At 45.5% G+C, this 27,656-nt stretch overlaps 1 protein-coding gene across 1 annotated transcript in view; it reads right to left on the reverse strand.

The window, feature by feature from the left end:
* The window catches only part of LOC147708131 (two pore calcium channel protein 1-like), a 531,957-nt gene that overhangs the window by 65,775 nt on the left and 438,526 nt on the right, over positions 1-27,656 (reverse strand). Inside the window, exon 15 of the mRNA XM_086926891.1 lies at positions 9,603-9,822. Within this exon, the coding sequence (XP_086783017.1) occupies positions 9,603-9,822 (220 nt within the window). The remainder of the gene's footprint in view (positions 1-9,602; positions 9,823-27,656) is intronic.

Below are 27,656 nucleotides of genomic sequence, written 5' to 3' on the forward strand. Positions count from 1 at the left end.
ACATGGGGAGGCCTGAAAATTGTTCAAACCATCCTTAGACAAGGTCCACAAATGCTTACGGTGTCCTTCAAGAACACTTACATACCAGCAAAAGCAACATCCACACAAAAATCCATTGATCATGTAAAGAATTAGATCATTGACCTTCTAGATGGGCCCCTGCCAACTGAAATAATTCTCTCAGGGGACTGTAATATAAATCTGCTTGGGTTCCAGTAAGACCATAATTTTTTAACTTCCCAGAACTCCTACTGGTTTATTCCAGCTCAAACTCCAAACAATTCCTTTAAACGCAATAAAAAGGGCCGAAAGCTCAAACAATTTAGAAATCCATAATCGAAAAGTAGCTAATGGCCATTTTCCAACCGATAATCCACCTGCTGTCACATTTCACAATTATTGATTGATTGATGCTTTATTTCGATATGCACATATCATAAAAGCAGTACAAAAGATAAAAACAGCATGTCGAAAAAAGTAAGACTGTACATTTAGTAAAAGGATAAAACACATTAGGTCAGCATAAATTAGATAAAAAGAGAATTAAATTGATATGGACAGTCTTCTAATTCTAATCAACCAAGCCCATTTTAAAAACTTAGCGACAGCACAAACAATGGGAGGGGCTGTGTTAGTTAAGAGGATCCGGAATGCAACGGAGTGCTGACGAGTACCCAGTTCTCTGCAGATGGGACCGAGCCAACGTGATCTGGGGCGAGCGTAGTCCGGGCATTCAAAAAGAAAATGTGGCACCGTCTCTGGCTTGTCTTGACAAAGAGCACAGTAGCATGATGTAGACTGGGATTTATTCCACCTCGAGCAGAAGTCGGCCAAGGGTAGGGTTCCTAACCGAAATTTAATGTACAGGGACCTATCCATAGCCACTGATATAATGTCCATGTACGGCTCATACATGACAGCGTCTTTTAACAGCAGAAAAGCTGCGGTGGTTTTGCAGTGCTGCTGGCTTCTCAAGCGCTTCGTACAGACCCACTCCCAGAAGAGTTTTTTTAAGGTCTCCTTCGGAGGAGCGGAGTGGCTATGCCAGCATGAGTCCAGGCCTAGGTCCCCTAAAAGTTGTTTTATATCCTTCAGCCATTTGATGCTACGCCAACCGTCAGAATGCATCACCTCTGCCAGACCATTGGCATAGGATTTTAGCTCCGGGACCCTCCACAGACGTGCCCAAAGCAAAAGGGGTCGAAGCCGAGCCTGGTCCCTTATGGCTTTGCAGCCAGTGTCCATGAGCACTGGGATGGTCGGGCTACTCGATGGAATGGCAAGGAGATCCTTGATGAATTTATTTTCAGCCTTGCTCAGTGAGTCGACTTTGCCCGAACCCCACAGTTCCGCTCCATAGAGTGACGCAGGGACCGCACGTGCTTTGTATATCTCCAGTAGAGGGGCAACACAATGTTTTGAAGAGTTGTTAAACTCCTTAAGAATGGCGCCACCCACCCTTTTGTGGGCCAATGTCATTTTGTCAATGTGGGCGGTCCAGCTCATCACATCGTTCAGTCGGATTCCCAGATAATCAAATTCTGCCACTCTTTCTAGGGGTATAGAGTTCAGGATGGGAGGGCGGCCGAGTTTGCGAGGTGGATGTATAACTAGGTACTTAGTCTTATCTACATTGATAACGAGGCCCTTAGTGGTGCAGAAGTCCTGAAAGCGGTTCAGCAGTGTCTGGAGACCTTGGGGGGTTTTAGAGATGAGGAGGGTGTCGTCGGCGAACAGCAAGGTTGGAATTTTTACACCTCCCAGAGTGGGAGCGTCTGCTGGTTCGGCCAATAGGTGATCTACCACCCCGTTAATGTAGAGGGAGAATAAGGTAGGGGCCAGAACGCAACCCTGCCTTACTCCCCTCTCGACCCTGATCTTGTCGGTCTTTTCCCCATTCAACCCCCATCTGACCTGGGCATAAGTGTTGGTGTGCAGGTTAATAAGGAGGTTTAATATGTACGGGGGCATCCCTAAACCATAAAGGACCCTCCAGAGTTCCTCCCTAGGTACCAGGTCAAAGGCAGTCTTGAGGTCAATAAAGGCCAAATAAAGACTGCCTTTGCCCAGCACCACCACCTTCCAGTATACTAGCAAGAGCCTGAAGACCTGTTCGATGGTTCCTGTACCTGAACGGAACCCGGCTTGCATATCGGACAGGATGTGATTATCGTCCACCCATTGGGAGATCCTCCCCAAAATGGCTTTCCCCGCCAAATTCACAATTATAAAAGCAGCTCTTCAATAGATTTCCCTGTGCCCTCAGCCTCCTTGATTCACTGAGTTGTTAGTTTTTCCATAACACCTAGGGAAGAAAGCGACTACCTACTGCAGGAACTGTGTCTTGCCATCACTCTAGAAAATCAGCCATCAGATAAACTAAACCATGGCACCCTTCATACAATAAAAAACAAAAGATTAAAATGGACATCCAGTACAATCCATGGACTTTCTGAGTCAACAAAAGCTTATTCCTGACTCCCATGTCCAAGTTAAAAGCCACTCATAGCAACTGCAAACAATTCACTTGTCAATTAGCTGACCAATACGTTACCTCTTGGCGACAAGCAATCATGTCATGTTTTAATGAATTTTGAAAAATGAAGAACGTACTAATCTACAATCAAGTCTTTGAAATTGCTTACTTTTGAGAAGCCATTCCTGTGACATTGTATTTGTTACTACAATATAAATAATATTTTTGTTCACTTTGTACTGATATCATCTAGTGCTTGGTCATTTTGTATGCTAATATAAATACTTGGGCATGTTATTTGATATCGGTTGAATCAAAGAGGAAGGCAGAAGCAGAGATTCATTCGGCTTCCATTAGGTACAGTCAAAATCAGAGAAGAATGAATCATGTCCTGTTTTTTTGCCAGGGTCCTACGATCTTGTGTTCTTGAGACCCTCATTCACATTTAACTGTGTGGTATATGTTGGATCTCCACTCTTTCGGTTAGGTGAATAGCATCATCATTGGGTCTTTTATCACTTGCGTAAGGAGTACCTAGAACACATATAAGAAGTTGAGCGAATAAGCTCACTGTTGAAGGGGGATAAGTGTTTTGCTTACCCCCTACAAGTGACCTAAAAAGTGCCCAGCTCACTTTGGTCCTGAAGAAGGCCCGCATACCCGTCCGGGCAATCAAGGCCCGAAACATGTCGACCTACCATGACCTATCACCAGGTGCAGTGGATCAATAACACATCCACCACAGCACTGCTCACCCCATTTAATATTGCCCCTTCCTTGTTAAAATAAAGGACCGAACAAGGAATGGAGGTAATTTTAATCACCTCTTTTCGACACTATTTACTCTCTATTCACAATTCTCTAAAATGTAAGCAGTCTCCCGCCAGGTGAAGGAACTCAGATCACTTGGAGGACTAAACACTCAAGTGATAAAAGACACAATGATGATGCTATTCACCTAACGACAAAGCGGAGAACCAACATATAATGCACCCTGAGTTAAATGTGAATGAGAGCTTCAAGAACACAAGATTGTAACACCCTGGCAAAAAACAGGACATGTGATTCATTCTTCTCTGATTCTGAACATTTTATTTGATACTTATTGTTAGAACCGGCTGTCTCTAGTTGGCAGAGGTATACACTTCTGACAAATAGGGACACACCTTTTCTAGTCAGGGCAAGGGGATCACACCCTTCGATAACCCCTGCTCACCCCCTTGGTAGCTTGGCAGAGCAGACAGGCTTATCTCAGAGGCTGTGTGTTAAGCAATTATGACCACATACAGTAATAAAGTGAATACACTACAAATGGACACGACACCGTAGTATTATAAAAATAGGTATTTTTATATAAGGCTTAGCACAAGACCAAATAACGGCAAAACTGTACACAATCGTAATAAATACTCTGGGAAGGGAAAAGGGATAATTCAAAGGTAGGTTCTTCTTTAGCACAAAAGTCTTTAGTATCAAGCAAATCTTCTTCTTGGCAATACAGTTCATAGCAACGAGGTAACCCACACGGGGGCCACCCGACGTCGAGGCAAAGTTAATCCAAAAGTTCGGCGTTGACTGCCAGGAGCGCTACGTCGAGCCCGGAGTCACACGGACCCCCAACAACACAGTACCTTTAGGAAAATGAAGCACCCGATGATCAGCGGCGTCGAGTAATCCGGCGTCGCGTCTTCGGTGTCGATCAGGCCTCAGCAGGCGTCGTCGATGGTGCGGTTGCACAGGGTGAGCAGCGCTCACGGCGTCGAGAGGGCACACAGTTGATGCGATCAGCAGCGGTGCAGACACGAGGTCCTCTGGAGCTAGAGCCGTACTCCCACTCACTGGCGTTGCTGCTGGCGTCGGTCGGGCCCGGCGGCCGGTCGTCGAGGAAGCGGGACACTGGGGCCGTTACCCACTGCGTCGAGCTGGATTCGGCGACGTCCGTCGGCGTCGAGGTTGCTGGTTCTTTCAGAGGTGCTGGATTCACGATCCCAGCAAGTAGCACTTTTAGCAGATGAAGTCTTTTAGCCCTGTGACTTCAGCAGGAGACTGGCACTCTTCCAGTCCTTGGAGATTTTCTTAGCAAGCGTGAGAGTACACACCTAGTTCCTCTCTCCTGGTTCCTTGGCAAAAATAAAGAAGCACTGCAGGATTCCCCCAACAACAGCACACTGGCAGAAGGGGTAGGCAGTCCTTAGATCAGCAGGCCTCTTGTCCTTGGTTACAGGGTTCCTTGTCAGAAGTGATCCGATTTCTTAGTTCAGGGGTCCTTCTCTTATACCCCTTTCCGGCTTTGATCCCTTTGTCCATGCAGGGGATTTCCCCACATCCTGGGTCTGTTGTGGGCGGGGCCAGGCAGACGCACCTGGCCTATTCACTGAGCAGGGCTGGGTCCTCAGACGCCCGGCAGGAGGTGGAGCCAGCATTGACACTGGCAGGAGCAGAGCTATCGGCCTCCTGGCAGGAGGTGGGGCTAGGATCGTCCATGGCAGGCACAGAGCCATCAGCCGCTTGGCAGGAGGTGGAGCCAGCATTGTATCAGGCCGGGCCGGCTATCAACAACTACTCTCCCCCTACTCTCAACGTAATGTCCCACTCATCCCACACGGACTCATCCAGACCTGTGGAGCCACCCAGCTCCTGTCACACACACGCAAGACCAGCAGAAACCAGAAATGGTTAGACAAGAAAATAGACACTTTCTAAAAGTGCTATTTTCGAACCCAGAGTCCAAAAACCATCCACACCAACGGATGCGTAATTAAACCCAGAGTTCAGGGATACCAAACTCGACATTGCACCATGCTCCCCGAGCCATCTAGGATCATAGCATTAATAATCCCGGCGGCCCATTCTAATCAACGGAGAGCAGGCTACCTCGCAATAGTGAAGAACGAAGATGGTGGTCATTCACTATCAGGACATGCCAACTTGGTCAGGCGTGTCCTACCTTATACTTACAATGCACCCTGCCCGCGGGCCTACTGTAGGGGTGACTAACATGAAGTCAAGGGAAGGTTTGAGGGGCTGGCAAGTAGGTATACTTGCGCAGCCTGCGCGACAGCACTAGGCTGCACGTGGGTCTCGCAATGACCGACCCGTAGACATTCTTTTACGAGGCCGCTCCTGTGGGTGGCACAACACGTGCTGCAAGCCCACGAGCGGCATTTGTATTTACAAGCCCCGGCACTCCTGGTGCACTAGACTAGGGTCTGACAGTAAACCAAATAAGCCAAACATGGATACAATAGATACATCAATTTAACATAGGGAGCACTTGCGCTGTGGCACTGATCAGCAGTGACACCGCGCCCAAAGCATATACCAGCAAAACATCGTAAAACAGTAGAGGCAAACAGAAAAAATGGAGGAGAGACTCAAGCCAATGATGTCAGGTCTAACACTTATCTTCTAAAGGAGGGAAAGAGGCTTGGTACGTCCAGCATACAGACCCCAAGTAACAATGACAGAAGCAAAGGTATGCAGTTCCGAAGGAGGTGATGGGGTCAAAAGAGAGGACTTAGGCATTCGTCGGAAGAGGAAGTGGTGAAGTGGGAATAGCTCCAATTAGGCGCAAGAGCCTTAGAGAGGACTTAGGTATTCGTCAGAAGAGGAAGTGGTGAAGTGGGAATAGCTCCAATTAGGCGCAAGAGGCTTCACACATCCCAAATGGTGTCATGCTTCATCATGGGGCAGCTCCTCGTTGGGCTGGTGCTGCATTGTCCAACAGGCCCGCAGGGGGGGGGCTCTTTGCTGGAGATCTCCTCTAGTTGCTGACGTAAAGATGACAAATGGTGGTGGGGCGAATGTGTAGTGAGTAGCAATGGAAGGAGAAAGGTGAGGTTTGAAAATAGCTATTGGATTACCCCCCAAAAAAGTTTTATTTGCTGGGTTCCTATGCTATAAATAAAAACAACTGACTAAAGAGTCATGGCTGAAGAGGGGAAATTATACCTGCTTGAGCTCAGAGTGATGTGTGCGTGGTGAAGTTGGTCGACATGTTTCATGATCTAAATTGTCCGGTTAGATCTTGGCATTTTTTCAGGACCAGGGGATCCTCATCTACTCTAGAGGAGATGGTATGAGTATGTGTAGAGAAGGTCCTGTCACCTAGGTAAAAAAACGTATACCTTCTGGAGAACACCTGGGGAAACAGAATAGGTAAAACAACTGGGTTAAGCGACCACAGAGACATCTGGTCGGAAAAGTACAGTGCCATGGGGCGAGGCATTGTAACAGGACATATAGTTGTGAAATAGAAGAAGCCTTAAAATGTATGTTGTGGTTCTATTGTATTACACCACATTCCCTCGCCAAAGTGTCCCCTTTGGAGTAGCTGAGAGGACGTCAATCCACATGGGTGCTCTATCCACCTTGGTTAGCCAAAAACGGTCCCAAATTTTTTTACGGAAAATGTGGACCATAGGGCTATACTTAGTAGAGTGGAAAATAAACAGAAGGAAATAAAAGAAAGATATGATGTTAAAAGGTCTAAAAGACATCTGGCTTTCACTGTAGGAAATCTGATAAGAGTAAAAAAAATCTACTTTTGTTAAGAAAGGGGATGCCAGTTATGGTGAACTTGTGAAAGTGGAAAAAGTGTGTGGTAATGCAGTGAGAGTTGTAGGTGGACATTCTTAGAATGTAGGTCAAACTGTAAAGGTACAAAGAGATACAGCATGGGTGCGGAGTGAAAAGACAGCTCAGCCATCAAGCTTGTGCCTGAATGTCAAACTAATTTATTAGAAAAATCAGTCCATGAAATGGGGACAAGGGACAGAACCCCATGCAGATCAATTGTGAAAGATATGTACCTTGGAAGTTGAGGTAATGTTTCTAATAGAGAGTGGTCATCTTGGTATGTTCTAGGCATAACATAGTACATGAACATGGTCAAGTATTGTTGATGAAGTTTTATGTATCGGTAAATGCTATTTAGAACACATTGCTTATTACATACATTTGCTTATTTATTATGTAGTTTATTAGCTTTATATTTATTTATGTATTTTATATAGTTTGCTCATCATTTATATTGAATTTAGAGCTGTTTATCTGTTGTGTTTGCTTTTACAAGATGTTATGTTATACTCAGGCTGTAAGCTGGCTGGAGCATCAGCATGCAGAATATTGGTACAAAGATTCCACTGCAGAAACTTGTGTAGGGAACGTTCCACTGTGTAGCAGCTGGAGCGTGTCCTTACAAGAAGACAGCAGTGGCTTCATGTTTGTGTGTGACGACTCATCAATAAATATACTTTTTATGTATATCTACCTTCATTGTGCTCATTTCACTACCACCATCGTCCACCTCTACATCAGGACAATCCGTTGCACCAGGGGACAGTTTTCCACCTGAAGTAATCGAGTGCCAACCTAACACTATCAGTGACTACCAATATAGAGTGAATCATTCAAAATGCAAGAAAGTTGTGGTCATATGCAAACAAAGTATGCCGGCCAGAGATATGCTGGTCATCAAACAAGAGTTTTGGGAAAAAGTAGATTTTCATTTTTATTTTGCCATTATCCAAGCTTTGATGCCCTTTTTTCTAGTTTTAAGTTGAATTACCTTAAATAAATTTGAAAAATACAAAAACGTTTAAAAAGACGTGGAACTGAGTTGCAAATCCCTTTTCTGGGGCAACCAAGTAGTCAAACGTAATACTATAAATCTATATTAGAAAAAATGAATTGCAGAGAGGATGGCTAAGGTTAAAGATGTCTGGTCTGGTAATTCATTACGTGAATTTAAGTTTTCCAAAAATTCAAATATGAGCTGGCTGATTATGAATGGTTAAATGTGCTGTTTAGGAATATGTCTTACAAGCATATTTCAAAAGTGTTTGTTATTCATCAAGTATTAAGTTCTGTGGCACTTGTGAGAATAATATATACATTTAATTCAGGTTATACACAACTACATGAGTGGCATCCATTTAAAATGCACACGTTATCGTTACAAACAAATGACTCCTTTTGGGCATGTGGGAGCAATAATGTAATGTTGGGACATGTGTTTCAGTACAGCGGTAGTATCCCAAATTTTTGGGTTGCCATCTTCATGTAATTGGATTTAGCTCCTGGTGCACACATCCCAACATTGCCCCATACTATCTTTTTCCACATCATACTTACAATTATTCAAAATAATTCTCTATAGCCTCTGCAATTTCAGCAAATATTGTGCCCCGAGTATGGAATCAGTGTTCCTCAATCATTTTAATTAAATATGGCATATGAAGCTCACTTAACTGAATTGTTAATTTATGCAAATGCTGTTTGAAGTGCTTTAAGGGATCCAGTGCCTGATGTATAAACGTATTTTGAAGTTGGAAACAATTTGCAAAGTAGGTGTGTTTGAGACCAAAAATAGGTTTTTACTATATAATAATCCCATTTTTTGAGCATGTAAACTTTTACTGACTCCTAAAACGGAATTGGTAATGGACAGCGATCTGCAATTTCGATGGCGTATGTTGTAGGCATCCCTTCCAAATTGGGAATCATTACCCAATGTTCTGCGACTATATCCAGTCACAAAACATTGAAAACAATCAACTTCTATGTAGGGTTGGTAATCCTTTCGCCCCTAAAGGACCCTTTTGTGAATGTAAAAAAAAAACAATTGTTGGGGGGCAGACAGTTGACCAAAAAACCACTGGCAACTTTCAAACAAACCTTTTATACAAAGTGCTATTGTTTTCTTTTTTTTTTTACATTGGCCAGCTTCTTTTATGCAAAACGAAATGCATTTAAATAGGTTTCCTTTATTTAAATGCAATCACGGACACAGTGGTATGCTGACCCCAACAGACCACCATCACAGAGATGACATATAAATCAGACTAAGTCACAATTAGCGACCTTCTTCATGAATATTCATGCAGTAGGTTGGATTGCGACTCGCATTGCATAAGAATTTTGCGAACCAACTTATTAATACATAGTATGGTCACAAAGTTCCACACTAGATAAAAATATATTGGTTGCAATTTGTATCCAGTAATTTGAGACCAGTACTTTGTACATCAGGCTCCCTATTATTAACAGCAAACATGATTCAACTTCGGTAACAGAATACTGCTACCTACAGTAACACACATTACACTAAACTGAGAAAGGATATCATGCCACTGGTTGACAACAGTTAGCTCCAACAGAACAATGAAGGCAGATCCCAAGTCATTGAAGTTATTTCTGCAGTATTTACTTCTGGCGAATGCAGAGTCACGCAAAGCTGGGTTACCGCAATATTCAGCTTGAGGATCTTTGGAGTTCTCTTCAAAAAAAGTGATTTTCCCTTTGAAAGCTTCCATCCCAATAATAGCGAATACATAGTATATTGCCTACAGGAGAAAAAACATTCAATTTGGGTGGACAGCAATAGCAAGAAACAAAAAGTTTACATAAATCAATTGTTTGCAAATATTGAAAGGTCATGTACATTTGTTTTGATCACACTTCCATACAATTAATTTTTATTCACAGGAAAAGGTTCTAGGAAAGTTCTGGTGAAAAAAGGTAATTCAGGAACCTAAAATATTAAATCAGACAATGTAGAAGCACTCCTTCATTCAATTTTTTTTACAGCAATCTGACCATGCCCAGGTTTCTAAAACATATGGTGTCCTCCCCTTCGGTCTCCCAACCTTGGGTTCCAGGTTCTCAAATGGTTGAACCTACTGGTATAGGAAGTGAGAGGGTAGGTTTAGACAAATTGGGATTTTTTTGTGTGCAGTTTCAGTGTGTCCTTGACCTGAAACTATTGGAGATATTTATATGAGCACCAATTAGATTACACAAGATTGCATTCATTTTTAGGAACAGGGAGGGGAAGTGATTTGCCCAGAACCAGAGGAGGTTGCTCCAATGCTGCTCTGTCTGTAACTTCACAACTTGAAGCTAAAGGCATCGAAGAGACTAGGAAGAATACTACTTTGAAAATATATAAAATATACTGGGAACCTTTCCAGTCCTGGTGTGTTGGGAGGTCGACAAACCTTAACCCCATAAATCCTTTCAAAATTAAAGAATGTTTGAAGGATGGATTCTTAAAATTGTTAGCTCCAGGTAGCCTAACTGCCCAAGTGCTGTGATCAGAGCATTCAGAGGCCCATCTGAGGAGTTTCATTTTTTACTGTTCTTAGTAAGTCTCCTGCTCAGGAGTTTTAGACTCAAGAAGCTGGCTATTCACAATGCAGCGCCAACATGGGATTTGTCTGAGGTACATAAGGGTCTCCAAGGGCCTACATTTGAGCTTTGGAAAAAGCTAGTTTACAGTAGTTGTCATCAAAAATAGCCCTTCATTTTGCTTTTACATCCACCAGATGATTAGAAGAACTTTCTGCCTTACTAATCTGTTATCCGGACTTAATGTTTTCCTGTGACAGGGTATCTTTAAAGATGGATCCCAAGTTTATTCCTAAAGTACATTTCAACTACCATTCATCCTCAAAGATAGTCCTTTCAGTTTTAAAATCTCCTTCAGGATCGGAGATTCTGTCATCTCTGGATGTGAGAAGAGGTTTTCTCATAAATTTAGGGAAGACAACATTCTTTGGGCTTTCTAAATTGTGTTTGTCTCATTTGTGATAGCCAACAGATGGAAGAAAGTATCAACCCCTACCTGAAAAGTTGGGTGAAAAGGGCAATTTACCAAACTTGCAGGACGTAGAACCTCCTCTGGAGGTCCAAGCTTGAACAACAAGGGAGATTTCAGCTTTTTAGACTGAGGCAGGTAGTGCCACATGGTGAACCCCTCAGACATTTATTACATATTACAGACTAGACTTGACCTAGTCTTCCAAGAAGAACTTTGGTTTAGTGGTCTGTGATACAGCAATGTAGTAACTGTTGTATGTTCCAATTAAATTTGCTCATAAGCATTTATCTTTATGTTGGTGCATATTATTGTGCTTGGTAGATCCCAACAATATGTTAAGACTGGGACGGGGAGGACTGATGATGGGTAATGAAACAATTACTTACCAGTAATCTTTATTATCCTGAATCATACTCCTCCCTGTTCCAGGCCAGTTTATTCACCTGCCCCATTGAGTTCCACCTCTAAAGGATATACATTATTACATACTAAAGGTGGGAGGGGACATTGGAGCTGTACATATGGGTTCATCTGTCAACATAAGGAGAGGACTGCCATTCTTTTAGTTTTTATGTTACTAAAGTCATGTGTGGGAGGTGGGCTTCTCACATTACGACTGGGACAAGAGGACTAGGATTCATGTTAATAAAGATTGGCAGTAATTGTTTTATTCATTTTGTACAACAACATTTTGTTCGCTAATCAGCACTACTATCTATGTCTTGACACAGCATTGATAAACATTTTGTAAGAGGGGCAAGCCACACTTTAGTTTCACTAGCTTAGCCAACCCTTAGAAAAGGTGTGATTGAGAACTCACCATAAATGTGTAGGAAAAAGGGCATGGCTGCTTAGAGGAAGAAGAGCACCCTTTTAATAGATGATGTACTAGGTATAAATGATCTCCCAGAGTTAATAGATCAGATGACATCTAATCCTGTGAAGTCATCTGTTGGCCAAAAGCCTGTCAATGTCACTACACTGTATTTTTGGAGAAATTACTTTAATCTCGGGCACAAAGACGGCCATACATTGAAACATAGTGAATGGCTTACAGTGCAATACAGAAGTCGAAACGAGTTGACAAAAAAGTAAAATACAATGCATGCATAAACAGGATAATTATGTTGGATGAACAAGTATAATTCTAAAATATAGAAATGTGTAGTTCACATAAGAAATTAAATCACAATTGAATGCTTAAAAATCTATTGATGCCTGGTACTTATACATGTTTGGACGAATTATCTACCGTGAAAGAAATGCAGACAGGTAGAGTTTAATGCTGATCTGGTTCTAAATGTTTTTTTCTCCAAGGAGAAGTTAGTAAAAAGCAATTAGTGTGTAACTATTACGCCTGTATTCATTTTAAATCAGGCAAAGAACTCCTATAAAGAACCACATACTAATAATTAAAAAATGCTTGATTACTCAGAAAAGTAAATAAAAGAAATATGAACTCAATTTCACCAGTGCAACAGTAAATCTTTTGAGTCAGACATTAGCATATAGTACTGCTTAAGGCTGAACTGATTTTAATTATCATTTATTCACGAGCTTATGATTATTTGTACAAATATTACATAGAAATTTGAATATTTAGAAATCTCTCTTAATACAATCCATCAATCAATAAAACTTTTTTTCGGCTGTAAGCCATTACAGCACATGAGATAGAAAAAACATACAATAAAACCAAGTAAAATATATGATATAAAAAATGCAATGTTGTAGGATAGCCAAAGACTCCTTACTATTAGGTAGGGTCCAGCAACAGGGTAGTTTTATGCAATACATCAAGAAATACCCGATATCTCCCTGTCTGAATTTTTTCCTTAACATTATAGCATAGCCAGCTAGTCCTATAACTGCACATCCAGCTATACATAAGTTGTACACAGCAAAATAGATGGTCAGCCACTAATGGTTAAAATATAGAAATATTCTAAAAGGGTTCCTATAATCTACAAATAAGTATTGCACATCCTATTCTTCTTCTGTTATTTCAATACCTGTTTTACAGATGGCCTCTATACAAGTTTTCATGGGCAGTGCTCATCTTATGCCTTACTTTTCACACACCCATCAGAAAATGAGAGAGAGCAGAACCTATTGATCTACTTGTATTGTGTCTCCAAATCCTGGATGATTCATTGTGTTCCCTAAATCCCAAATTTCGACAGAGCGGGAATATCCAGCACCTCCTATGAGCCACATAGGTTAGACAAAAGAAGATAACGTGCTCAATAGTTTCTTTTCGGTCCCAGCAGGATGAGCACTGCGACTCATTGACCTGTGACGTGCACTCCCACTTGGCAGTGAATGTCTGGAGTGGCAAGGTTCCATACTGGAATTGCCAGTACAGTCACCTAGCTAGAGGGGGTTCTATTTTATCCAGAAAGTCCTACTGCTTGAAAGAGTCCTTAACTGTAAGAAAGGCATTTGCTGAAGAGCCATGGTTCGACTATGTGTAGGCGACTATCTCTATGTTGTCAATATGTAGTCTTGATAAGTGATTTGAAAATGGTGCCCGCCTGGTCCGGGGCACTCCATAGACCAATCTCTGACCATGTACTTTTCACATGCTTTAGCCATGGAATTCTGCAAAAGCCCCTATGTGAGAAAATTTCCTCTAACCCTTGTCGATAGGCTGATAACTTCGGGGTAGCCCAGATCCTCCTCCAGTAAAGTAAGGGGTGCAATGCAAGTCTGTCTGAGAGTTTCTAACAGCAAAGTTCAGCCTAAGTTGAAGCAAAGGCGTGCTTACAGGTACATCCACCAACTGGCGCATGAAGCGGTTCCCCACCATTGCCAATAAGGTCGTGCCCAGATGCCCCAACAGCTCGGCACCATAGACAGCTGTCCCCAAGGCCTTAGGTTTATAGATCTGAATGGCTGGCAGGATAGGTCGATACTGTGAGATGCACGCCATCTTTAAGCCACCACCCACTACTTGCTTCATTTTTAATCGTCGCTACATTATGTGAGCTTGCCACCCCAGATGTTTGACTAGAGTGAAGCCTAGATACACAACTGTACGCATGAGTTCCACTGGGGTCCCTGCTAAACGGGATGAGCCCTGGTTGAGCATTCAGGACCATGTACTTAATTTTGCTCACATTGATCTCCAGACCCCTCATTCGGCAGAAACAATCAAACTAGTCCAATAGGATATGGAGTCCCATGGGGGTTTTGGAGACCTGTAAGGTGTTATCAGCAAACATGAGGGCAGGAACGCTCATGTTTGGTATTCTGGGCTCATGGTTATCACACTGATCCAGGAATTTGACAAGGCCATTGATGTAGCGTATAATACAGCATGGGGGCCAATACACCTCTGTCTGACTCCTCTAGTTACAAGTATGGGATCAGTTAGTCCACCTGCTCCAGCGTGTCCTGCGCATAGTTGTTATAATGCAGCCTAACTTTGATGTCTAACAAATATCTTGGGACCTCCATCTCGGATGCCAAAGCATTGATCTTGGTCAAAGGCAGAGCGTAAGTCTACGAACACGAGGTAAAGTCGCCCCCTCCCATTGTAACTATTTTCCAGTACAACATTTACAAACGGAACACTTGCTCCATTGTACTTGTGGACTCTCTTAAGCCCGCTTTGAGGGATGTCAAAATCTCGTTGTCATCTAGCCAATCCTTTAATCTACCCAGGCTCACCTTGCTAAAGAGCTTTTGCGTACTATCTATAAGGTTTATTGCTCGATAATTTGCAGGCAAGGTACTTGAGCCCTTTTTAAAAATGGGGATTATCTCAGCCCCCGCCCAAGTGTGTGGAATTGGTACCCCCTTCAGAATTGCTGTAAACAACACTGCAAAGTAAGCACTCCAAAGATGTTTCTCACGCAGGAATAAGTCACCAGGAATTTGTCTGGCCCTGGGGCTTTATTGGGGATTATTCCCCTGATTGCAAAGGTTATTTCTTCTACTTATATTCTTGGATGCCTCTTCTTGTGCATAGATGATGGACCCTGGGGGGACAATCTTGGCACTCTTAACCATCTCACCTTAGGTGATTTGGGGCTTGCAGATTTCCCCAAGGCCCAATTGTCGCCCCATGCTCTCTTGCGGATCTCCCTTCTGTGTATACACACTGGAATAGTGTGCCACCCAATCAATTGTTGCAATGTTAATTTCAATGGTGCTGTACCCATCCCTGCTACCTGTTGCTACCAGGTTCCAGAAAGAGTGGTGGTCATTCGGTTTGGCAGCATCTAAGACAGCCTCCCAATATTCCCTGCTCCCATTCCTTTTTGGCACTCAATAGCGCTAATTTATAACACCATCTGATGGCCTGAATCAATAGACTGTTGCTCTCTCATCGTAAGGATCAGAGCAGACTTAGTTTCCCGACACACTTTAGTAAACCATTTTGGGTTGCTTCCTTTCCACTAGCACCGTGTTTTAACTGGAAAAAAGTTCCTCAGAAACGTGTACAACTGGCTATGGTTCTCAGCCATGACCCATATGACTGAGGGGCATTCTCCTCACAAATCAAAGATAACAGGCCCTCTGTGACTGTAGCAACCATCCTATAGCTCTCACTAATAGACTTCTGAGAACCTTTTAATGTGTTCGATTTGACTCTACGACTATTGCTAGTGACTGTCGGCCTCCCTCAAGGGGCTCCTCCCAGGTGCTATGTTGTATACTAATGGGCAAGGTTAGCATCAGGGTCAGGGCATTGTGGTCACTGTCCGATCATGGTATGACTGCTATATCCACCAAGAATGGCCAAAGCTTGACGTCTAACATTATATAATCAATGTGGCTGGTCTGATTAACCCTATTAAACGTGTGGTTGCCTGTGTTATCAGAGACTGACCTGCCATTACAAGCTCAAAGCCCCTTAGTGTGGGGGAATTGATTTGAACTGCTAAGGGTGACCATTTCTTGATGGGGAGACTTTCCAATTCCGGTATGGACCAGATAAAGTCCTCATCTGCTGTCCTGGCAAGACTTTCTATACTTAATGGTTTGTATTGACAGTTAAAATCGCCTCCCCCTACTATTTTCATTCCTGAAGCTGGGAGTAAAGCTAAATGCTCATTCAGACAAACTATAACAATGGATTTCATCTGATCCCTGAAGAGTCAGCAGGATACATTATATATATATAAATTATCACATCCAAGTGAACAGCCAGGCAAAGGCATCAGATGTTGGGGGAGTTCATTATAATCTCCTTCCACAGGCCTGATATGGTGGTTTTCACCCACAGTGTAAGGCCCACCGAAGGCCTGCCTGCCCCCATGGATATGGCCGCCTTGTAAAAATGAGCATATTCTGTTTGGAAGAGGGGCTGCAGAGACAAAGTCTCTGGGAAAAGACAAACATCATATAGTTCAATAAAATCACACCACTCTGGAATGACTTGTTTATATGCCAGTCCAGCTACATTCCAGGATATGAGCCTTATTGGTGGAGTAACCTCTCTAGGGACAGCCCTGGCTAAAACAACAAACAATGAAGGTAAGGGGCTGGGCACAATAGGTTCTGAAGTCCCTAGTGTGGGTGGATACGTAACTTTGGTTGCTTTGGATCACCCCTGTAGAAAGTGCACTGTAATTTCCTTTACGGGCATCAAGGCATACTCTTGCTTCTGTAACATCTACTAGGCCCCTGGCCATGCCTCGTACACCATTAGAAGAAAGTCAATCATTATTGTCCAACTAGATAACAATGTAAATCTGTTACTAGTTGGGACAGCATAAACGCCTGCAGTGGTGGGTTGTCGGCCCACTAACCTTCCTCTACCCAACTGACTAGGTGGAATCGGTCTGTAAAAAGAACCCAAGCAGAACAATTCTGATTGAAGCATCCGACTCGCCCAGTCGACATCCAGTTTTAATCAACTGGTGCGCTACACCTGGATATCTGTAGTCTATTATCACATACTCCCTTTCAATGGTTTTCGAGGTGTGACCGATCCATCCAACTCTCCTTACTAATAGGAAATCATCATGCACTATAATGGCAAATTTGGTATTCCATGTTAGCCAGTGGCAGACCCAGTTCTTCAGTTCCCAGTGTGTCTCCTCTTTATCCTGTGACAGTGATGGTACCCCATCCAAAACTGCCATGTTTGAGCAGCAATCTGGGGGTAGTTCAAGTTTAGGCAGAGGCTGACGCTGATGGAAGTGTCATGTGTTCCTATGGAAACCACCTACACCTCAATTAGCCTCTTCTTGGGTCGGTTCCTCCCTGCCATTAGGGGCCCTGCAAATTGTAGGTGGGCACTCAGGCAGTATGGCTGGCGTCAATGGATTTACAGATGAAACAGGTGGAACAACAGGCAACTGGGATGGCTGGATAATCTGATCCACTTGATTAGTGGTGGTATTGGTGGCATGTTTTCACTGTTCCCAGCATTAGGCCACACTTGCCCAATTGCTGCTTAAGAGCTGGGAGTGCCGACAGGGGCTCAATTTTGGATGACAGGTCCCTCAATGCCCCTTCCATGGCATGCAGTCTATCCAGTACAGGGGCAATAGCAGATAGCACTACAGATTTTACCTGATCTAGTACTCCGTCCCTGCCCGGTATTGTTTCTCCTTCTTTCCCGCTATAAATAGAAGCTGGTGCTGACTCAACCTGCATAGAGCTTGGAGCTGTTAGTTTGCTGGCACTAGTAAATGGATGGGCAGTGGTCCTCTGCTTTTTGGAGTGGCCAGTTATTGGGCCTGGTCTTGCTTTCCTCTTTCTTCTGACCACTACCTGACTATGTGATTTCATTACGTAGTCCTCCAGGGTTGGGAGCCCTTCTGTCATCACTGGTTTACACGTGTTAATAGCCCCGGGACACTCCAAGTGCTGTGCTCTTTCCTTGACCAGTGGGGATACAGACATAGATGACAATAGACAGTCTGCGCGATCCCCTGTGGGTGATACCACCAGTACTTTGCAGGGAATGACTCCTAGACCAAGGGATAATCTTCTCTCAGCCAAATCGATATTCTTGGCCACAACGGTCACAGCCTGTGCCAGAAAAGAGTCCAGGGTGGTGCCACTTCATGGTTTATTAGTGTACAATCCCTTCCACTGGCCTCTTTTTTCATACTCATGTCTTGGGCCAAGTGGCGCACAGACTCCACTGGAGCGAGCAGGCTTCCATTTTTCCAGTGTGTCTCCACACTGCGCCCTACCTGTTCAATGAGTAGGTGGAACCACCGGCTCGCTCTCCAATATTTTGATTTTTTTGTCCTTTTATTCAGGGACACCAGAGCGCTGCAAACAGCAACAGCAACCGGTCTTACACAAAGGTACAGTGAGGCGGTAGTCCTGCCCAGTCTTGTTAAGCTGAAGCAATTTAGTGAAGAGGCTTTTCAATAACAAGCATTTACAATGCAATAGGTCTCGCAACTGTGAATTTTGGAGATATTGGTATTGTAAATGGCAATGCCATTCAAAAAATTAAAAGCTATTGTTATTTACAATACCAAAAGCAGCACCTATTGCAATGCAGAGAGCGGATCTGTTAATTAACATATCTCCTAAGTAAGGATGGGGCTGTGCAGGTGAGAGTTTCAACGTAACAGGGTTAAATACCACTACTGGTGCGGAGTGGGGTGTAGGGTGACAACGTGCACAGAGTTATGTAACTTGGTCAGGGAAGGTGATAGCCAAGGTAATGTACCATAACATAACGCAGCTCAATAATCTATAAAGCTTTCACCCACCCAGTGAGATCTCCTGGGCCTGTTACTGTTTACTACTAACTCTACTCAATGGTACATTGTTAATCTACTTAATGGCTATACTTGTATCTACCTTGGGAGGATGAGAGGCTGAGTTGACCCGCCAAGACTTGCACCCAAAGTGTGGACAAACATTCCTATAGTAGAATCAATACTGTACTAAGCCCCTTGAGACAGGGTTTACAGGTAAGGTGCAATCCCCTTCATGTCTCTATATATAAACAGGATGTATACATGAAAATAAGTTACACATAAGCTGCATATACATTTAACATTCTTCTATCCATGCTATAAACTATAAATATACATACATACACGTACACATAGCTATAATGCTTATCTGCATGCATTTACAGACATCCATAAAAACATGACCTAAAAAAAGTACCTCAATCCCAGAATACTAACTGTAAAAAAAAAATACAAAAAAGTATGTCCATGGAGGGGTGAAACAGAGAAAGTTAAACCGCATGCGCTGAGCAATCAGGAGCCAGCAAATAAGTGTGACAGTGAGTCCAACAACCGGTATGCAATGGGCAGGCTCCAAGCCCAATATATGTAAACAAAATTTCTCGCAAGCAACAGCACATGCACTGCCTAAGGTGAGACCTAAAACAGTGGAGAAAATCAGATGCTGCACAGCTATGGAGGGCCCCTAAAATAGCATGAACTTACATCCACACCAGAGCCTGCACTATCACTTCTACGAAGCACCGAAGCACAGCTGTGAACTGCTCAAGACTTTCTTGGAAACTGAACCACAACAAACACACAGATAACTACCAAGCTCACCAACACAACATTTCTCCAAAATCTTTGACACCAGCAACAAACTAACACAAGCATGGATCAACACTTCAAAATCCTTACAGACATTCACTGAGTTTCATTTCCATACACCTGCAAACAAAAGGTTGGCCAACTTTTAATGAGGTGACAAATTGGCTTCACAAAGACCCACCAACCAGTGCCCTGGTTTTTGGAAAATAATCAATTAACTTCAAATGAAAGTTCAAACACGAGAGCTGGCATAAAAGGGCAGTATGTACAGAAGGGGCAGCAAGCTTGAATGGTAAATCGTAGACAGTGAAAATAAAGAGAAGTAGATACCATACCTGAGTAGCAGAAACCACAATTGGGGTAAAAACCACAAATGACACACAGCAGATACTACAAATTGAGGCGGAGTGGCGTGGTGGGCAATTGCAGTGAGCAAACACACGGAGCAAAAAGCAGTAAAATCATAGGGACAAATCCTTAGGTGATCTGTTCCAGCAAAACCTCTGTTCCCTCTCTCACCACAAAGCACTTCCTGGCATTCTAACAGCGAAATGCAAAGTTTAAAATAAAAATCTTAACTATAGGGGAGGAGCTTCGCGGGCAACCAAGATGGCCGCGTAAGCTCGGAGCTCCGCGGACCTTCCGATCCTCCTCATATATCCTGTCTGAAATCCTGATCCACGAGGGTGGATTCTTATTGCTGGTGGTCTACTGAGGCGGGAGCTGCCTTCCGCCTTCGAATCGGTGGTTCCTACGCTGAGCTACGTCGAGTTGAATTCCGTGCCAGGGCTGTGCCATTGTCTCTCCGGACTCCGCCACTCCGCACGATTGGACTGCGTAGTGACTGCCTGCTGTCCCTACTGGCGGAGTGCTAGCGCCTACAGTCCTTTCTTTCATCGGCCTGGTCTACCTGTCTAGCTCGGATTTTCTTCTTGGCTCGTTGGGCTCGGGCTTGGCTGGTGCAGCCCTTTGTCCTCATCGGAACCAACATGGCGGGCAGAGGGGACCCCGACAAGACGTCGAACAAAGGCGTCCGCGGGAAAGCACAGTCACAACAGAGTAGAATTGAGCGATATGTCCAGCCGAAGACGCCGCCTGCCACGGGATCCTCTGCCAAGGGCCTTCCATCTACGGGCTCACCTGACGGCTCTGAGCCTACTCTGAGCGACATCATGGGAGCCATTACCAGTTTTCGGGCTGACATGCAGCAGCAACATGAGATCTTGACCCACAAGGTGGACACTATGGCTGTTGATCTGACCCTCATTAGAGCCGACCTGGGCAAGACTAATGATCGAGTGAAGACACTGGACATTAAGACCTCCAGCCTGACGGTTGACGTGTCGGACCTACAAACCGAGGTCCGGAACCTGCGGATGACTGCGGACCAATTCTCGAGGAGGCTGGAGGACTTTGAGGGACGTGCCAGGCGACAGAACGTCCGCATTGTCGGTGTTCCGGAGGGGTCGGAGGAAGCGGCGACGGACCTCTTTGTGGAGGACCTGATGCAGACCCACTTGGCACCGTCTGGTCTTAGTAACTTTTTCTCTGGGGAGCGTGCCCATCGGGTGCCGGGCGGCCCGCCGAAGTCGGGCGTGGCGCCTAGACCCATCGTAGCACGGCTTCTCAACTTTCGGGACCGAGATGCGGTCCTGCAGGCGTCCAGACGGCATGGACCGCTTAAGTTCCAGAACGCTGAAATACACTTCTACCCGGACTTTACCAGGGCTGTTCAGCGACAGCGCCAGAGCTATGCGGGCGTAAAGCGGCGACTGCGAGATATGGGATATAAGTACTCTATGATGTTCCCTGCCAAACTCCGGATTGAGCATAAGGGCCGTGCCCTATTCTTTGACTTCCCCGAGAATGTGAGTGAATGGTTGGACACTTTGTCGCCGCGTCGGGACGCTCAAGCTGAACAAGATGGAGGTGCGGCTGGTGGCTCGGATCTATGAGACTTGGCTCTACTGTGTAACACCGGCGTTTGGTGACCCCGCTTCATGAGACTGTCGGTATTGTTTTCAAGTGACCCTGCTGACTTTCCTGTTGTTACATGGAGGGTGGCGGGAGGTGTTCGTGGAGATTCCTTACTCCTCTGGGACTTTTTGTAGAGTAGTTTATGGGGCGACAGGCACACTGCTGGTTGGGCGGGCTTTTTAGTCTGATGCAGGGGTGCAGGGTGGGGGGTGCAATTATACAAGTTTATTTGTTTGTTCGTTCTTTCTCTCTTCTTTCCTCTAGGCAATGGATCATGTTTACTGCTGTTTTTCACTTGATGGTTGAGTTGGCTGGGGCTGGGTGGGACGGGATGTGGGACGATGGGGGGTAGGAAATTAAAAGTGATCAGTTGGAATGTTAATGGGTTGGGTGACCGTGTTAAGAGAGGGGTGGTGATTCAACTGCTTAAAAGACATATGCCCGATATTGTGCTCCTACAAGAGACGCATTTGATTGGAAATTCTTGCAAAGCTCTTAATCGTAAAGGCTACAAGATGGTTGCCCACTCTGGGTTCTCTTCGGGCTCCCGGGGGGCGGGAATCCTGGTGCGCGCATCCCTTCCCCTTGAGATAGACGTCACTGTGATTGATGAGAGGGGGCGTTACGCTGCAGTGGCGGGGAGATGGGAAGGGCGTTCCCTCGCGCTACTTTCGGTTTATGTTCCCCCAGGCCTACAATCCAGTACTTTCCAGGACCTTGGTGGCGCCATTTTGTCCCTGCCGGATGGTCTATTGATAATGGGGGGTGACTTCAACTCAGTCTGCTCTGGCTCCCTGGACCGCCAACCGCCGAGAGATCTTCGCAGTTCCCAACTGTGGTTGCCTCCCTTTCTTGACTCCATGGGTTTGGTGGACAGTTGGCGACTTTTACATCCTGCGCTCCGCCATTTCTCCTTCCTTTCGAGTGCCCATGGTAGTCTCTCCCGTATAGACTACGTTTTTACCTTGGCTGCACATGCGTCTGCCGTGTCTGAGGCCCGTTTTTTGGCACGGGGTATTTCCGACCACTCCCCGTTGTGGGTCTCGTTTGATTTTAACATCGTCCTGTCTGACCGGCCGGTGGCGGTTAACCCATGGTACTTCCGTAATCTCAAGACTCGTACACTCCTTGCTAAGGCCATCGACCTCTACTTCTCGGAGAATGTGGGCTCGGTTGGCTCGGCTATTACCCTGTGGGAGGCATTCAAGACTGTGTTAAGGGGTGAGGCTCTTGCCCTCATTGCAGAGGCCAGGCGGGTTAGAGATGCCGACCTCACGTGTATTGAAGACGAGGTTTTGCGCCTCGAGTCCCGACTGGGACCTGAGCCCGATCCCTCTCTTTTACATGCTCTTTCCCTTAAACAGACGGAATACCATGATCTTGCCACGAATGCTGCCCTTACCCTGGCCAAGGAACAGCAAGGTCGTATCTACGACGTTGGGGATAAAGCTGGGAAGCTGCTGGCTTGGCTGGACAGGCGCGAGATGGCTAGCCGCGTGGTGCCTGAGATCTTGGGCGATGACGGGGTCGCCGTCACGGACCCAAGTGCTATTGCCGAGTCCTTTGCTGATTATTTCCGGGGTGTCTACACTTCCAACTCAGACCGCTCCGAGGCTGACTCGGTTGCGTTCCTCTCAAGGATTGACCTTCCCTGTCTTTCTGAAGAGGACCGTGCCGACTTGGATCGAGACATATCCGCTGACGAGATCGCCTTGGCGATCCGTGCACTAAGGTCGGGTAAAGCGACTGGCCCCAATGGTATTCCGGTCGAGTTATACAAAATTCGACCGGATCTGGTATCCACGCACCTGCGGACTATGTTTTTGAAGGCACTGGACGAGGGCCTCCTCCCCTTAGATCAGAGGCTGGCCACCATCGTGGTTATTCACAAAGAGGGAAAGCCAAGAGACGTGTGCCGATCCTATCGCCCTATTTCCCTCCTCAATGTGGAGCCTAAGATCCTAGCCAAACTGCTTGCTAATCGATTGGTTGGAGTCATCGGTGATTTGGTGCACCCGGACCAGTCGGGTTTCATTCCCCGCCGTAACACTGCCCTTAACCTGCGTCGGCTCCATGGTGTTATGGCCAGAGCCCACACCCTCGAGGAACCGGCGGTGCTTGCTTCTCTGGACGCCACGATGGCTTTTGACTCGCTTGAGTGGAGTTATCTATGGGCGGTGCTGGCGAAGCTTGGATTTGGACCGGTCTTTGTGAGTTGGGTGCAACTCCTTTATGCTTGCCCGCTGGCTAATGTCACAGTCAATGGCCGCGTGTCGGCGTCCTTTGCCCTTCACCGAGGTACCAGGCAGGGTTGCCCCCTGTCACCTCTCCTGTTTGCCTTGGCTCTTGAGCCGCTCGCGGCCATGCTACGTACACACCCGGACTTACATGGCATAACCTGGGCCCCGGGCTTTGAAGATAGAGTTTCCCTGTACGCAGATGATATTCTGCTCTACCTTACTTCTCCCTGCAAGTCGCTCATTGTGGCATGCGACGTGCTCAGGCTATTTGGACGCCACTCTGGCCTGGTCATCAATTGGGCCAAGTCTTCTCTTTACACTCTAAAGGGGGACACACCGCGCCTCCCTAGAGGCTGCAATATCCAGATGGCCGGACAGGGCTTTAAGTACCTGGGAATATACATCTCCGGCAGTTCTAAGGCGCGGTACGACCACAATCTGCTCCCCCCTCTCCAGCGACTACGGAGAGACGTGGATAGTTGGCGCAGGCTCCCGCTCTCTCTCCTGGGCCGGGCAGCATTGTTCAAAATGATGTCCCTGCCCAGGTTCCTCTATGCCTTGCAGAACACTCAGGACCCGGTCCCGGCCCGCTATTTTCGGGAGATTGAGAGCTTGCAACGGGCCTTGCTCTGGGATGGTCGACCCCGTGTCGCCATCCAGAAGCTCACGTTGCCGTGGTACGACGGAGGCATAGCCCTCCCGGATGTACGTCGGTACTATTGGTCCTCTCAGCTCACTGCTATTAACCACGGCTTTTATGGCCCTATTGGTATCCCAGGCTACGCAATGGACAGGTGGCTCTTACGCGGTAGCAACTACTATCAAGCCCTGTATTCTAGATCCTTTGATCGGCGCCTGTCAGGCCCGACTAAGGCGGCGGTTCACGTTTGGCGGACGATCACTAAGGCGCAGGGTTGGCAGGGCAGACTGACTAGGTTTACCCCACTGTACGACTCTGATATCTTGGGCAGGCTGTGGCACACCAAGGGCTTCGACAAATGGGATCTCATAGGCATCTCCAGGGTGGACGATATGGTTATTAAGGGCGAAGTCAAGACCTTTCCTCAACTGCAGGCCGAATACCGTTTGGGCGATTCAGAGTTTTTCCGTTACGCCCAACTGAGACACGCGTTGCTCTCTGCCAAGCCGACGGAGGGAGAGATCCCCAAAAGCTCCCCCTTAGAGGACAGGATACTGGATGGCCATATGCCTGATAGTGCTATTTCCCTGTCCTATAAGAAATTGATTAATGTTCGAACTGATCTCCTCCTGAGCTTGCGAGACCAATGGACGGCGGACGGCCTGGAACTTGACGATGAGGACTGGCAGAGTGCAGTGTCCTCCCCTAAGGAGGTCGCTATCTCCTCACGTCTCCGACTGGTGCAATTCAAAATCCTTCACCGGGTGTATGTCACCGGCCCTCGGCTCTTGCATATGGGATTCTCGCCAGATGGCCTTTGTCGTCGAGGTTGTGGTGCTCTCGCAACCTTTTTACATATTCTGTGGGAATGCCCCGTCATTGCCCCCTATTGGGCGAGAGTGCACCGGATTATGGGAGAGGTGACTGGTGTGGTGTTGGCTGCAGAGGCGCGGAGATGTCTCCTTAACGTTTGGGAACCGTCTGACCACAACACGGCGCAGACTCGTTGGGTGACACTGGGCAATATGGTTGCCAAGCGTGATATTGCTCAAAAGTGGGGTGCCGCTACGGCCCCCCTGGTGGTACAATGAAAAGCCAACATGGACTGGTGCATGTTCCGAGAAAAGACGGTCTATGTAGCCAGAGGGAGGCCTCAGACATGGAATAAAGTGTGGGGGGCATGGAATGCGTACAGGGGCGATGTGTGCCTGCCGCCGGAACCTGTCCCTCTGGACGAACACTTATCACCGTAACCTGTGACACCAACTGTTCTATGCTGTTTGTATTTCTCCTGCTTTTTCCTCCCCCCCCTTCCTATCCTATCACTCATTCTTTTATTGATTCTCTACCTGTCCTCCTCTGCCTTTTGCCGACTCCTTGACGTCTCTACTGTTCCATTGCCACTCACACGCGCCTTTTGGCGTTTCTTTTCTTGGTTTAGTTCTCTTTCTTAAAAAAACAAAAAACAACCTGCAATGTTCTGATGTGAATCACCTTGCACTTTTCTCCTCCTGATTCTATGCTGCCTTGCCTCCGGGATGTTAGGCTGAATAGCTGTGTGCTCTTTTGTAATAAAGGTTTTAAAAATTAAAAAAAAAAAAAAAATCTTAACTATAAATAACATCCTACTTTTTAGAATTGAATAAACTCTGGGCGGCCTAAAAAATAATTACAGTTATGTCTCTATAATCGCTGCCCCTCAAAATTATTCTTTGCATCTACAGGTTATTCCAGACCCATGAACTGAAAACAAAAACCTCTAAGATACAATCTGCATAGAAAATAAATATACATGCATGGAAGCAAAATCGGGTAAAATTTGGTGACCATCACACATTAAGCAATGGTTACTATTCTCAACTGCATTGATTATTTAGACACTTTAGATAAAGAAACGTTGCACAACAGTGTGCTAGAGTCTGGTATAGACTGCTCGGAGTGGGCATCAGGCATTTCCGCGGTGGGCCGGAGGGGTGGGGGACGGTTTTGTGCCTGTGGGTGCTGGTTTTGCAGCAGAGCTGCAATATTGGCCCCCTGTAACAAAAGTGGGAGCGGTGCTTCTTGCTAGCACCCCCCCTACCAGGGCCGGTCAAGCAGCAATATGCCAGGGCTGGATGCAGGTCCCAGTCCGGCCCTGGCCAGAGTGATTGCGCAGGTTACAGAAGGACAAGAAGATCAATAAACAAATCTCTAAGGGACCAAATCAGCTCGGACCTTTGCATGATCAATATGCTGCAAATAATTGGACAGTGAGCTAACAGCTATTCAATTAGCAGCAGCAGAAGGCAGAAGAACGATGCCAGATAGGATATTTGTGTTGGGAGGCAGGGAATGAATATAGGTAACCAGGGTGGGGCCTGCAACCTACCACAAACCCACAACCTGTTGTAGAGTGTAAACAGAAAACTGGACATGACCAAATCTACAGGACCGTCAGGCAGCGAAAAGTGCTGTCAGGGTTGCCCCACCGGCCTGCATCTGCCGTCAATAACTTTTTATCTGCCAAAAAGGGGTTACTGGAAAAGGAGTACGTCAAAAGACAAAATATTCAACCAGGATGAACCTAATTGGTGTATCCGACCCACCCTCCATCGAGACCAGCCTCGAGTTGCACCATGGTCCTGTACTACTATCATGGACTATCATTAGCATTTCATGCTTCTTGACACTCTTCTTACTTAAAACTTTAAAAATGCATATCTCTGGTTCCCCTTATTGGATTATTGTCCTTTTGGTGTCTTTTTGTTTATTAAATGTTACTCTAATTTTCTAATTTGGATTGAGATTATTATTCTTTTACATTCTGACTTTATTACTCTTTAGGTACAGCATAAATATTTTACACATTGCCATACATTAGGCCACAGATATTGAGTGCGACAAATTGAGAGTGGGTTTCTATACTTTGTGGAGTTTTGCTGCCTCCAGACAGATGCCCAGGGCCAATGAGCGACGCCAATAAAGCCAACATACAAGTGCTGTAAAGTCCATCTCTTGGCTGGTTATTAACAACACATTTGGTTTGCACTATAAGATCTATAGGAATCATCTGTCATTAATTTAGCCTGATTGGACTTTTATTTCAGATGTTAGATAGGACATTTGAAATTTTTGATCTTGATTTAATCCTTGAAATGATATGTACCCTTTGAATGAAATTTTTTACGCATACAAAAGAATCTTTTGATATAAAGATTACCCGTGTTGCTGCCTTCTCATTGATTTGTTCATT

The sequence above is a fragment of the Lissotriton vulgaris genome, chromosome 6 (assembly GCF_964263255.1).
Source record: "Lissotriton vulgaris chromosome 6, aLisVul1.2, whole genome shotgun sequence".
Lineage (NCBI taxonomy): Eukaryota > Metazoa > Chordata > Amphibia > Caudata > Salamandridae > Lissotriton > Lissotriton vulgaris.